A 14,412-nucleotide genomic window follows, 5' to 3' on the forward strand; every position below is an offset into this window, starting at 1 on the left:
AGCATATGATATGCTATATATAAGCACAACTCATACTTGCTTTGGGGGACAGATTATTCCACGCGTTTTATAAATGTGTTCATGGTTACTTTTAAATTCTCCAATCACATTTTTCTCATTGTCTGATTTCTAAAAGCAACTCACCTTAGCTTCTAGGCTTTCTCCCAGCCTTAAAAGATCTTGTACTTCTCAGATTTGTAACAGGAATGAGGCTGGCAGCCTGTGGTCTAATGAATGGCCCTTCCTGAAAGTTTCTGCCCTGGTACCTTAGCTCTTATTTTTAGGGCATTAATAGCATATTACTAAAAATTTACCATCAGGGATGGGACCTACTGACTGCTAAAAGAGTGAGAGGAAAACAGGAAGTCTCCTGGAGCATTTCTGTGGCTGCCTTTATTAAGGGGAGGCATCAAACAATGCCAAATGGATCAGCAGAGGCAGAGGAATGCTGGCTTCTAGCAGCCGCCTTTCCCTGGGCATTTTTGGATTTCCACAGACCCACTACCTTTTTAAAAGGGAACTTTCAAATTATACTTCCTGTTCATAGGTAATATCTCTGTGGTTTCAACCTCAAATGCCTTGAAGCTACTAACATAGGTTCCTACTCTTGGGCCAGGTCATTTCAGGCCAATTTATTTGTGTGAAATCTCACTATTAAATTAAGTTTGGAAACAATTGGTAGAAAGTAAGACCATATATCACATCTGCATGGTCCCTTTCTCTCTTCCCCCTCATTAGTGTGTGTGTGTGTGTGTGTGTGTGTGTGTGTGTGGTGCTGGACTTGGAACCCTGGGTATCACATGTGCTATGCAAGTGTTCTACCACTGACACTCCTAGCTCCTGCGTTCCTTACCTCCTCCTGATGCTCAAGAAATAGCTGCTGCTACGAAAATACCAACCTTGTATGCAGCTCAAAGATCTTCTCCAACCCCAGCTCCCAACAAATGCAATTTATATACATAAGTATATATTTGGCCATTAAATGCATATATACTTTTAGAAGAAAAATGTAACATCTACTACAACAAAGCAGAGAGAATCCAATGACAAAATGGGATACAGTTTGTGGTATACAGAAAGACCACAGCTTCTATATCTAACAGTAAAATGGCATTGAAGGGCAAAGGCCACCAAAGATGAAAATTGAGCAGTGCCTGCTCCACGTAAGGCCAGGTGTGTGTGGAGAGCACATAAATGGGGGAGGAGAAAGTGCAATGACTACAGTCACTGTAAACAGAAAAAGTAAGAAACCGAGCTCTGCGAAGCCTCTCAGTGTGGGAGGAATGTGAGGCTGGGAGCAGGCACGGGCGTTGACCACGCTGTGACTGACAGGAGTGGATGGAGAGCTGCAGTCTCTGAACAGGCCGCGGTGTGTGCTCAGGACACCAGCTCGCACTGTCCAAACTCCCCCAGACCCTCTGCTCCTCCAGGACAGGAGGCCGGTCAGCCTGTACTGCATTCCTCTGGTAATAGCAATGCTGCCCTCTCCATCTACATGCTGATAAATGACCTGGTTATGCAGCCGGGGTCACTGGCAGTCTGCATGGATGGATTTCACAAAAAAGCATAAAGAAACCCCTGGCTTTTGAACTTAATGAACTTGTGCTGGGGACAACAAAACTAGTCCTCTGGTCTCTGAGATCTCAAGGGACAAAACAACTGTTCCTTTTTTTACATCATATGATCATCTAATTGTTAGTTTCCTGAAATAATACCTTGTACCTTGATCACAGGTGGAAGCAAGGGAGGGATTAGCCAAGCTCAGTTTACCCACCTGGTGTGAGGTTTAAGACTTGTGAAGTGGAAATATGGTTTAATTTATTAATTACCACTTGTAGCCCTATAATGAAGGCAGAACCTGTCAGCTAAACAAATAAACAATTAACTTGTTACTGCCACTTAGTGAACTGTTTTACAACAGACTCCTCTTATGCAATTCCACACCTGGCTTGCTTACAAATGGTAGCTGAACAAAGAAGAGGATGAAGAGAAACAGGTGCCTCCTCCTCAACCAGAGGAAGCCTTCCTGTCACTGCTCTGGAAGAACGTACAAAGACTGTGGTTTCCTGTGTCTCTGACCTGGTCCTATCACCTTTAGAACATCTTGGCTAAGAAAACCATGAGATGAAGTATTTCCAGACCATGGAAAGTGAGTGTAGAAAGATATGGCATAACATTCTCTGGGGAAAAAAAGTCTTTTTTTTTTTTTTTTTTTTTTGGTTTTTTGGTTTTTTAATCCCGCAGTACTACCTGGAATCCTGGAAAGCCAGAGAGTGCACTTACATCTTCCGTTCAGATTGTGTGTGTCCATGAAGGAGAAGGCCTCATCGCAGCTTGTGCCTTGCTCTGCATAGCTCTTGTCCATGGAGTTCACCATCACGGTCATCTCCTGTCGGGTGCTGCTCATTGTCTCCTTCCGTTTCTTGGCTAGTTTCCTTAAGGACAAAAAATTCAATTATGTAGACATGCATGTGAATGGAAGCTGGAGATCTTGTAGGCATACTGAACAATGTTCAGGAATAACCTCTACTGAAACAATTTTATGCATTCATGATTCATTGATTTATGTGTCTTCAGTGTGTCAGGTACTCAGCCAGGCTGCACACAGAGAGGTGAAAAATATCCACTGCCTGTCCTCAAAACAACAAACAAACAAACAAACAAACAAACAAAAACTCAGCCTAAAACATTGTTGTTCATACTATAAATTAAAATGACCAATGATCTTGTACAATATGATCATCATCTGTTTACTGATAATCTCTTAGAGATATTAACTTATTACTGAATTATTGTCTTACATTGCCATATTAGTTTTGAAGAGAAGATTCCTTTTTTAAAATTTTTTTTGGTGGTTGTAGACGTAAAACATGCCTATATGTTTATTTTTATGCAGTGCTAAGGATTGAACCCAGCGCCTCACACAAGCTGAGCAAGTGCTCTGCCACTGAGCTACAGCCTCAGCTCCCAAAAAGAAGATTCTAATAAATATTTTCCAGAAAAAAATGAAATACAAGTGCTCCTTGGCTTAGGATGGGGTTACATCCCAGTAAACGGAAAAGGTTGTCTGTTGATAATGCACTAAATACACTCAACTAATGAACATCACAGCAGGAATGTTTAGCGTGATAAGTCCTGTTGCTCCCTCTGTCAGTGGAAGAGCATGCAAATGCCTAGGACAGTAATCCCTGCAGCCTGCCCACTGACCACCTGAAACTCATTATCTAAAATTGCAGCTACCTATACAAAAGCTATGAAAAACTAAGGGACACTAACAAATAAACAGATAAAGCTATTTTTTACAGGTCTTACCACCACTGAAGGTTGTTTTATGTACCAAAGACAGAAAAGAATAGAATTTGAGATGCTTAAGAAGGAGGGATAAAGTGAGAATGTTTAAGAAGAAAGAATGTAGCATTGCCATATGAAAATCCTTATGTCTAAAAACATTCTGAAAATGCTGCCCAAGCACCTAGCAGCATTTGTTTACAAATAAAAAAATGGAAGCTTCATCTTGACACTGACTGACCTAGGACATAGCAGAATGGGCCATGTAGTTAAAATTGTACCCATATTAGGTGATTATGATTGGAATGGAAGGAATCATATCAGACCATATGGATAATCTTCATTATCATTTCCAAATGATACATAATCCGCATGCTTTCTTGCCTGTAGTTATAATCATCTTTTAATTTCATACTTTGAAGGCAAAAGGCTTTCATTGATGAGTTGCCCTTTTAATTGCTAAGAGATGATGGGAGAGGAGATATAGTTTTAAACAAATGGAAATCACCTATACTGTATCTGACAGTAAGTTGAAACATCATGTGTTCAAGGGTGAAGTTATAAAGATTTAGAAGGTCAGGGAGGGTGACCCTCTAGGCATTGGTATCCTTCTCTTGACACCTGCAGATCACCTTCCTCATAGAAGGTCATCTCTTCCAGCCATGGAGCAGAATCCACGCCTGCATATTCTCATCAGGTGTTCTGGGCAGCACACTCCCTCTCCACAGCTGTGCTCACAATGCATTTCCCCTCCACTTCTGAATCTGCTAGCTTTTGGAAAAACATTCTATGCCAGGTCTCCCCAGGAATGCTGAAGGGGAGAACTGAGATAATTGCGCTATGATTCAGGCAAAAGGCTCACTTTTTGCATAAATGTCTTTGATTTGCTTTGGACTGATTTATGCAGATAATTGCTTCAATATGTTTTGTTGCTGTTGTTCTTCTGCCTAGAAAAAGAGGGCACAGTCAACTTGACCAGACACCCCCTGCCTTTTCTTGCTTGAATTCCTTTAATTCTAAAGGTGAAGAAATGACAATGAATGTGCTTCTTGTATTGTTTTTGGTGGTGTTGGGGGGTCGGGAGATGGGGGTGGCATATATGCCCTGATAAAAGCCAGGCTTTTAATGGAGAAGTTCTTTCTCCTTTCTAATCTTCTGTGTGTGTGAACTAATTTCAGTGATGTCACAGGACATACTTCATTACTGATCTTCTTTGAGTGCATAAGAATCCCATTAAAGATTCGTAGGTAATACTCAATTTGGAGGTCAAGTCAGAGACCTGGACATTTAAGTTCATATCCATTCAACACATACTTTCTACCTATAAACCTTCAATCTCCAACTTGTTCTCTGCAGGCTCCCTGCATTCACTGTCCTTTAACCACAATTTTACTCCCTTTAGATGTCCCAAATACAAATGCTTCACAAGGTCAACAGATGGTAAGTGAGGGAAGCCAGTGTAAGGCAATAAAGAATGGTGGAGACTGAAGAAATGGAAAGGAAGCAGTGTCTCAACTCTTCTGGAGAAACTAGAAATCCAGATCTTATGCCAACCCAATTTCTAAGTGTTGTTAAATAAACCAATTTTCAAAATAAAACATAGTAGCTGGATCTTCTGCTCTCCATGAGTAATAGCACTGAGCAGCTTAATTGTGTTGAAATGGAAAGGAGTAGAAAGTAACATAGCATATAACTACCGAATGTCTGTACTCTGCATGCAGTACCTTGTTTATCTCTCATGTGCACGCACAAGCTATTCTTACTTACTATTTACCTTCTTACTCCCTATTTTAAAGACAAGGCAGTTGAGTTTCAGAGACATTAAATAATTTTTCCAAATGGAGCTGATATTGGACCCATGAACTCCAACCCCCAAATCTCTAATTTAGAAACAATATGATTTATCCTGTAAAGTATTTCATTAACTTACACTTCTTAGTGATACTGTAAATAAATTAATTTCAAGAGTGAACTCTCCATCACCCCACACTAATATGATTTGAAAAAGATGCAGTATTATTAGCACCTAGTCAATGCTTTACATACACAAGTTGGTGGCATCCAAAATGCTTGTGAACTGAATTAGTTATAATACCAAATTATTAGTAAAGTGAGTTCACTGATAACCGATACATTAAAAGTAGCTTGTTTAGTCATGGAGCTTTTAAGTCATTGTTTGGGAATTTTATTTGTTTCTCATATGCAGCTCAAAGTTCTCATCCATAATTACAGATAGTTAAGGAAGGTTAGATTTAGCATGGAGGCTCAGTTATGACTGTGGATAAACTGGAGATTCTGCCCACTCTTCACTCCTCATTGAACCTTGTATTATTATTTTTTTTTAATGCTGAAAACCATTAGAAAAATTTGGAGGACTTAATGAAATAAAATCTTTTCTGGAGGGAAACTCCAAAAGTTGAAGTGATTTTCTTTGTAATCATATCTAAACACTCAGTAAATTTATTATCAAAAACTGGTTTATCTGAAATATTTTAATCTGCAATCTCCAAACTTGTACTGCATGAATCAGAAAGGCCATTAGTAATTAAAAAGAGAAAAAGAAAACAACAACAACAAAAAAGAAAAGGCTCATATTACATCTATAAATAGATCATAAAACCACTTGAGAAAGGACTTGCAGTTTCCAGTCCTACACAAAGTGAGCTTGGAAGTCATCCCCTGTCCTAAGAAGTAAAAACCGGACAAATTAAAAATCAACAACTTTTCTTACATCTGTCAGAGAATTGAGGTCACGCAGCAAACGACTGCCCCCCAAACTGGAAAGACTCAAAGCAAATACAATGACAACTTATGGGAGTACAAGTCCATAAACAAAACAAAAAACACTACAGGGTCATCATAACCTAAACCATAATTGACAAAGTGCTGGAGGTGCTCTGTGGCCAAGGTTTCGTTAGAGTGAGTAACGCTGGGGATCTAAGGGGAGGGTAGGGGAAGGAAGACTAAATTTAAGGTGTCTCCACACTTTTGTGAGTTATACCTTCACAAGCTTTTACCATGTTTTCAGGGTGATGATCAGAGGTAAATCCCCTCATGCTTTCAGCAGGAGGAAGTGGAAAGTGGCTATTTTGAAATATGCTATTTTGAATATTCTGTTCTTAACAAGGTGCCAAATAGTTTGGATTTGAGCTCTTCCCTCAAAGATCCTATTAATTCAAAAAATGAAATGATTTAGATTATGAGAGCTGTAACCTAATCAGTCCATCCCAGTTTGAAAAGACTACTTGGGTAGTGACTATAGGCAGGTGGGGTATGGTTGGAGGAGGTGAGTTATTGGGTGTGGGCCCTTACCCCCCGACTCTGCTTCCAGGCCACCATGAGGAGAGTATTGTTCCTCCACCACACCCTTCTAACATGATGTCCTGCCTCACCTTGAGTCCAAAGCAATGGAGTTGGCTGACCATTGACTAAATCTCTGAAATCATGAGCCCAAAATAAAGTTTTGCTCCATTAAGTTGTTCATGTCTATTTTGGTCACAGTGACAAAAAGCTAACTAACACACAAGGCTTTCTCTCAAGAGAAACTATTTTACCAGAGCTAACCTGCTGGAATTTTATTAGTACCTAATATGGGGGAAGGGCAATACCAAACTCCACCTCATGTTAGTCATCATGTCCCAACTAAGAGTGAAGGTGAGGAGACCTGAGAAACATTTGTGAGTTCATAGTCCAATGGTGTGCTCACAAAGTTTGAGGGAAAAAAATCACAGCATTCAGAATACCTCCCCTGTCTCATTACCACATTTAAAGGTCTATTTATTGAGGTCCTTTTTATCCAATATATCATGTTTAGTTATCAAGGAAGAACCATGAGGTATACTAAAAGACAAAAACAGAGTTTGAAGACTCAGCAAACATCAGAACCAGACCATAATACAGCAGACATTTTGAGAATTCAAAACAATGATGATTAATATGTTAAGGGCTCTAATAGGTTAAGTAGACAGCACGCAAGAACAAATAGGCAATGTAAAAAAAGAGATGGAAGTTTTAAGAAAGAACGGAAAAGAAATGTTAGCAATAAAAAACACTGTAATGGAAATGAAAAATGCCTTTGATATGCTTATTAGTTGATTTGGTACTGCTGGGAATGAATTTCTGAGCCTGAGGATATGGCAACAAGAACTTCCAATACTGAAAAGCAAAGGGAAAATGACTGAAAAAAACCAACAAACCAACAAAACCAACCAACAACAACAACAAAAAAAAAAAAACAAGAAAAAAAATTATAAAACTGTAGGACAACTACAAAGGTATAACATATATGTATACTGGAATGCCAGAAGGAGAAGAGAAAAAGGAACAGAAAAACATCTGAAGCAATAATGACTATTTCATAAAATTCATGTCAGATGCTCAGAGAACATCAAATAAGATAAAAGCCAAAAAAATCTACAACTAGGCATATATCACATTCAAATTGCAGAAAGTCAAAGATGGAAAAAAAAAAAATCCTGACAGAAGCCAGACAGACAAAACACCTTACTTATGAAGAACAAAGTTAAGTAAGAGTTACATTTAACTTTTCAGAAACTACACAAGCAAGAAGAGAGTGAGTGAAATATTCAGTGTTGAAGGAAAAAAAAGCCACCAATCCGGAATGTTGTATACTTTTCTTTCTTCCTTTGGACCAGGGATTGAAGCCAAGGGTACTTAACCACTGAGAAACATTACCAGCCCTTTTTATTTTGATTTTGATACAGGCCTCACTAGATTGCTCACTGCCTTGCTAAGTTGCTGAGGCTGCCCTTGAACCTGCTATTCTCCTGCCTCAGTTCCCGAGCTTCTGGAATTACAGGTATGTGCCACCACACTTGGTTAGAATGTTGTATTCTAATGAAACTATCCTTCAAAAGTGAATAAGAAATAAAGACTCTTTCAGACATACAAAAATTGAGGGAATTTGTTGGCAGTAGACAGTTAATCACTTATCATGCCTGGAATAGGAGAAATCATCACAAAATGTACACCTATGAGAAAAATGAGAGCCAGTGGGTGAAAGTTTATGAACTCAAGGACCACAATGGACACATTGTGGTACTGACTGAGCTCATAAGTGCAACTGCATGGTCACTTACAGTGCAGTGCATCAGAATGACATTGTCTGGAAGCCAGCTGTGATGATCCTGAAGCGTAACTACAGAGACACTTTTGTGAAGTGGTCCTCCCTAGAGAACATATTTGCTAGGGCTAGTGAAGCATGCCTCTTGTTTGTTACTTTGATTCTGAAAATGTCTAGTGGGTAAACAGCACATTTGAAAGTAGATATGCTTCATGGTCCTCAGCTGGGATTGGCATTCCACTAAGATTTGTCTGGCAGCAGGATTGTGCAACTTCAAATGCAGCGCTTTATGCTTACATTAAAGAAGTGAATGAAAGTGACCTTTTGGTCAGCTGATGTCAGAGTTTAGTGGCAGAGGCACCAGTAACTGGGCCCACCAGGCCATCTGCTCTGCCATTAAGAGTTACCTGGTCTGGGTCAGTCATGAAAGAATTGCTAATACCTCAAAAAGTACAGATCACAGTTCTGAAAATTGAGTTCAGCCACTCCCGAGTGCATTATTTGTTTTGGACAATAGTGTTGTAGTTGTTGGTCATGACAGATGCCAATCACTCTTTAACTACAATTGACTGTGGCTGCTTGACCTTTGTCTCCAAGATAGACATCCCAAAACAGTGCATCCAGCACAACATGTCTGCCACTGAACACTTCTGCAATATAGATAAAGGAACTCAATACAGCCTTGGAGATGCTGCCCTAGAATAACATCACTTAAGTGTCTATTTCTAAGTGAACAAACAAGACTATTGAAAATTTGCATTATTGGCATCAATGCAGCCATCACTACTTGGAATTTGATAGTCTTCTATTCAGGACATTCAGATAAGGTGAAGCTGAGTGAGCCTCTACATCCAACATGACAAACCGGCATCTCTGCCATTTAGAGCTCCGACATTTCACGATGTTGAGGTCAGTCCCAAAGAAACACTGTAAACTACATCAGGAAAATATTGTGTTTTGTTTTAATACAACTTGTGACAGTGTTGGCTTTATAATAACATTTCTTTTTTCAATTTCACTCTATTCTTCACCAAAGAATCTCTTTGAATAGTTTATTACAGAAAATTGCCACACAAAACTAGAGGAAATGGTAAGGGATGTACTGTTCACAGTAAAATTAAATACAAATCTAAATATGAAAAAAGAAGTTCTTTAGAAAGAAGGAAAATGATATAGATCAGAAACCTGGATGTACATAAAGAAAGGAAGAGTTTTAGAAAAGGAATGTGAAGATATACATATTTGTTCTTAATTATTCTAGAAGTTAAAAGTTTACTCAAAATAATAACAGCAACAAATTATTTGATATCTACAGATTATTAATAAGTAAAATAAATGCAGCAATGATACAAGGGCAGAAGGGAGGAAAAAAGAACACTTTATTATTATAAGAACATGTACCACCTGTGAAGTAGTATACTGTTATTTTGTTAGGTTTGCATTAATTACAAATGACAACTGCAAAGTCTAGGACAACCACTGAAAAGTAACAAAGAAAAGAAGCTAAGAATGTAGAGAAAATAGAATAGTATTCAATGTTCAATTAAACTATGTAAGACAGAAAAAGAGTGGGAGACTAAAACACGAACAAAGAACAGGCAAACAAACAGAAAATGGTAAAAAAAAACAACACTCTCCCCAAAGAAAATTATAGGTTATTAATACATCAATAATCACCTTAAATATCAACAGTCTACACATATCAAGTAGAGGACAGAGATTGTCAGGGTAGATTAGAAAACAAAACATAACTTTATATTATCTATAAAAAACTTACCATAAACATAAGGACACACATAGAATTTAAAACAAAGGGACAGAGAAAATATTATTGTGTGAATAGTAATCAAGAAAAATGTAATAAGCTATATTAAAATTAGCAGAAAACTTCAGAGCAAGAAAAAAATATGAGGAATAAAAAAAGGCATTTCATGTGATGAAAGGGTCAACTCTTCAAGAATACTTAAAAATCCTTACTGTGTATGAATCTGTAACATAGCACCAGTATATGGAAGGAGAAAGTGATAGAAGTGCAAGCAGATATAGATGAATCCACTATTATAGTTGGAAACTTCAACATCCCTCTGTCAGTAAAGGACGAATTCCGCAGGCAGAAAATCAGTAAGGACACAGTTGAACTCAACAACACCATCAATCAATTGGTTATAACTGACACCTTTAGACCATTTCATTCAACAACAGCAGAACACATGGAATTCTCAAGCTCACCGGGAACATTCAGAAGAATAGAACCCATTTTGTGCCATAAAACACACCTTAGAAATTTTCAGAGTAGAAATCATGTAATGTATGTTCTCAGATGAAAATGGAATTAAACTAAAATTCAATAAAACAAAGATAGCTGAAAATTCCAAAATATCTGAAGAAAAACAACATAGGTCAAAGAACAAATCTCATGAGACATTTATTTTTTTTTCAATTAAATGGAAATGAAAATACGACATCAAATTTTGTGGGATGCATCAAAAGTAGTGCTTAGAGTGAAATTTATAACATTGAATACATATACTAATAAAGAAAATATAAATTCAATAGTGGAAGCTTCAAGCTAAGGAAAGTAGAAAAAGAAAATTAACTCTGAAGGAAGCAGAAGAAAAGAAAAAGTAAAAATTAGTGTAAAAAATCAATGAAATGGAAAAGAGAAAATCAATAGAAAAAGCAATACCAAAATGTGGCTCTTTGAAAAGATAAATAAAATCAATAAGCTTCTAGATAGGCTAAGTGAAAAAGAGGGATGATACAAATTGCTAATATTGGAAAATAAAGAGGGTCATCATTACAGCTAACACAGACATTAAAAGAATAGTAAGAAATATTATGAAAACTTCTGTGCCTACAAACTTGATAACTTAGATGAAATGGGCTAATAACTTGAAAAGTCTAATCTGCAAAAACTCAAACAAAAAGAAACCTACAATCTTGACTAGGTCTATGTCTACTAAAGACACTGGATCAATAATATTCTTCCACTATGCATGTGGGGGTGGTGGGGTTCATGCCTGCAATCCTGGCAGCTTGGGCGACTGAGACAGTAGCATTGCAAGTTCAAGGCCAGTCTCAGCAACTTAAGGAGGACTTACCTAAGCAAATTAATGAATTCCTTTCTTAAAATAAAAAATTAAAAGGGCTGGGGTATAGTTCAGTGGTAAATTATCCCTGGATTAAATTCCTAGTGCCCTCCACCATTAATAATCTTCCAAATCAGAAAGCACTAGGTTTAGATGGGGTCACAGATGAAGTCTATGAAAATGAAAAAAAATTTTTTTTTGTTTAGTTGTAGGTGCACACAATACCTTTATTTTATTTTTATGTGGTGCTGAGGATCAAACCCAGGGCACTCTACCACCAAGCCACCACATCAGTCCATCTATGAAATATTTAAGAAAGAAATTTTTCTAGTTCTCCACAGTCTCTCCTAGAAAATGAAGCAGAAGGTATACTTCTAATTCATTCTGTGAAGCCAGCATTATCCTAATACCAAAATCAGGCATTATAAGAAAGTAAAATTATAACCAACATCTGTCATAGACATACAAGCAAAAATCTTCAATCAAATATTAGCATACTGAATCTAAGGTTTTTTTTAAAAAAATTCTACATTATTACCAGTGGGATTTATTGCAGTTATTCAAGTTTGGTTCAACATTTGAAATTCAATGAATGTAATTCATCCCATCAAATAGCTACAAAGGAAAAACTACACAATCATATTAACAAAGAAAAAGCATTTGACAAAATCCAATATCCACTTATTATTAAAACTTTCGGAAAACCTATATTAGAGGGGAATTTCTTCAACTTGATAAAGAATATCTACTAAAATCCTACAGTTAACACACTTAATGTTGAGAAACTAAAAGCTTTCTCAAGAGGTCAGTAACAAGCAAGGACATCCCCTCTCTTTAACTCTTTTCAAATTTAAAAGTTTCTCTAAAACTTTTATTGGAAGTTTTAGCTGATGCAATAAGACAAGAAAAGGAAACAAAGCAATAGAAGGGAAGAAGTAAAATTGTTTTTATTTACTAATAACACATTTGTTTATATAGAAAATCTAAGTCAACCAAAAAACTCCTAAAACTAATAAGCAAGGTCATGGGATACTAGATTAGTAGATAAGAATCAACCTATTTCCTGTATCCCAATAATGAACAATTGGAATTTAAATATAACATGAAGAACTATTTACATTAGCACCTACAAAAGTGAAATATATAAATCTAACAAGTACATATAATATTTAGAAGAAAACTACAAAACTCCGATGAAAGAAATCAAAGAACTAAATAAATGGAAGACTCAGTGTTGTTAAGGTTTTAGTTCTTCCCAAATTCTTCTATGGATTCAATGGAATCTCAATCAAAATCTTAGCAATTCATTTTATTGATATCGACAAATGGATTATAAAGTACATATAGAGAGGCCCAGAAGGTAACACAATATTGAAGGAGGACAAAGTCAGAGGATTAACAAACACTATTCAACATCCCAACTTAATATAAAGCTATGGTAATAAAGACCCTATGATATGGGCAAAATAATACATAAATCTCTGGGAAGAACAGAAAGCTCAGACAAGTGAGAGAGAGAGACCTACATAAATATAGCCAAATGAGCTTTGAGAAAGGAACAAAAGTAATATAATAAAGCAAAAATTATTTTTTCAACAAATGGTGGTGGAACCACCAGACACCTACATGCAAAAATACATATTTGGACAAAGACCTTATACCCTTTACAAAAATCATCTCAAAATGAATCACAGATCAAAAGGTGAAATATAAAACTACAAAATTCATAGATGGGAACATAGGAGAAAATTCAGATGACCTTCATGGCAATGACTTTTTAGATAAAACATCAAAGACATGATCCATGAAAGAGAGAACTGATAAGATGGACTTCATTAAAATTAAAAACTTATGTTCCATGAAAGATACTATCAAGATAAGCTAACCTACAAACTGGGAGAAATTTTTTGCAAAAGACATATCTGATAAATAATGGTATTTATAATATACAAAGAATTCTTATAGCTTAATAATAAGAACACAAAAAACAGGATTTAAAAATGTGGTCAAAATATCTTAACAGATACAGCACCAAAGAAGGTATACAGATGGCAAATAAGCTTTAAAAGGAAGTTCCACATCATGTGCCACCAGGGCTATGCACATTAAAACAATGAGATACCACTACACATCTTTCAGAATGGCCTAAAGTCTGAACATTGACAACATCAAATCCTGGTGAGGATGTGAAGCACCTGGAACCCTCACTGCTGGCAGAAATGCAAGATGACAGTCCCTTTGGAAGTCAGTTTGGCAGCTTCTTAGAAAACCAACATATTCATACCATAAGATCTAGCAACCTTCTAGTAAATACCAATCTTTCTGGTATTTACTTAAATAAACTGAAAATTTGAATCCACTCAAAAATCTGCACACAGATGTTTATGGTAACTTCATTTATATTTGCTAAAATCTAAATGCAACCAAGATATCCTTCAGTAGGAGAATGGATAAACAAATTGTGATCATTCAAACAATGGGATGTTACTCAACATTAAAAATAAATGAATTAAAGTTGGGTGTAGTAGCACATGCCTCTAATCCCAGCAACTGAGGAGGTTGAGGCAGGAGGATTCCAGGTTCAAGGTGAGTCCCAGAAACTTAGTGAGGTCCTAAGCAACTTATTAAGGCCATGTCTCAAAAATTAAACAAAATGAGCTGGGAATGTAGCTCAGTGTTAAGGTACCCCTGGGTTCAAACTCCAGTAACAAAAATTAAAAAAAAAAAAAAACAAAGAAAAGAAAAAAAGAAATTAATTATAATGCCATTACTTGACATGGAAGAAACTTAAGTGCAAATTATTAAGTGAAAGAAGTCAATTTGAAAAGCCTATTCACACTGTATGACATTCTGGAAAAGGTAATACTATGAAGACAATATAAAGATCAGTGGTGGTCAGGGGTCGGATAGGGGAGGAATGAACAGGTAGAACACAGAGAATTTTTAGGGCAG

The 14,412-nt window shown here is 36.7% G+C and overlaps 1 protein-coding gene across 9 annotated transcripts in view; it reads right to left on the bottom strand.

Annotated features, from left to right (window-relative positions):
- The window catches only part of Ptprm (protein tyrosine phosphatase receptor type M), an 819,218-nt gene that overhangs the window by 169,172 nt on the left and 635,634 nt on the right, over nucleotides 1-14,412 (bottom strand). For all 9 annotated transcript variants that reach the window (XM_047526252.1, XM_047526251.1, XM_047526249.1 and 6 more), the window contains one exon: nucleotides 2,284-2,435. In XM_047526252.1, the coding sequence (XP_047382208.1) occupies nucleotides 2,284-2,435 (152 nt within the window). The remainder of the gene's footprint in view (nucleotides 1-2,283; nucleotides 2,436-14,412) is intronic.

Source organism: Sciurus carolinensis, chromosome 15 (assembly GCF_902686445.1).
Source record: "Sciurus carolinensis chromosome 15, mSciCar1.2, whole genome shotgun sequence".
Lineage (NCBI taxonomy): Eukaryota > Metazoa > Chordata > Mammalia > Rodentia > Sciuridae > Sciurus > Sciurus carolinensis.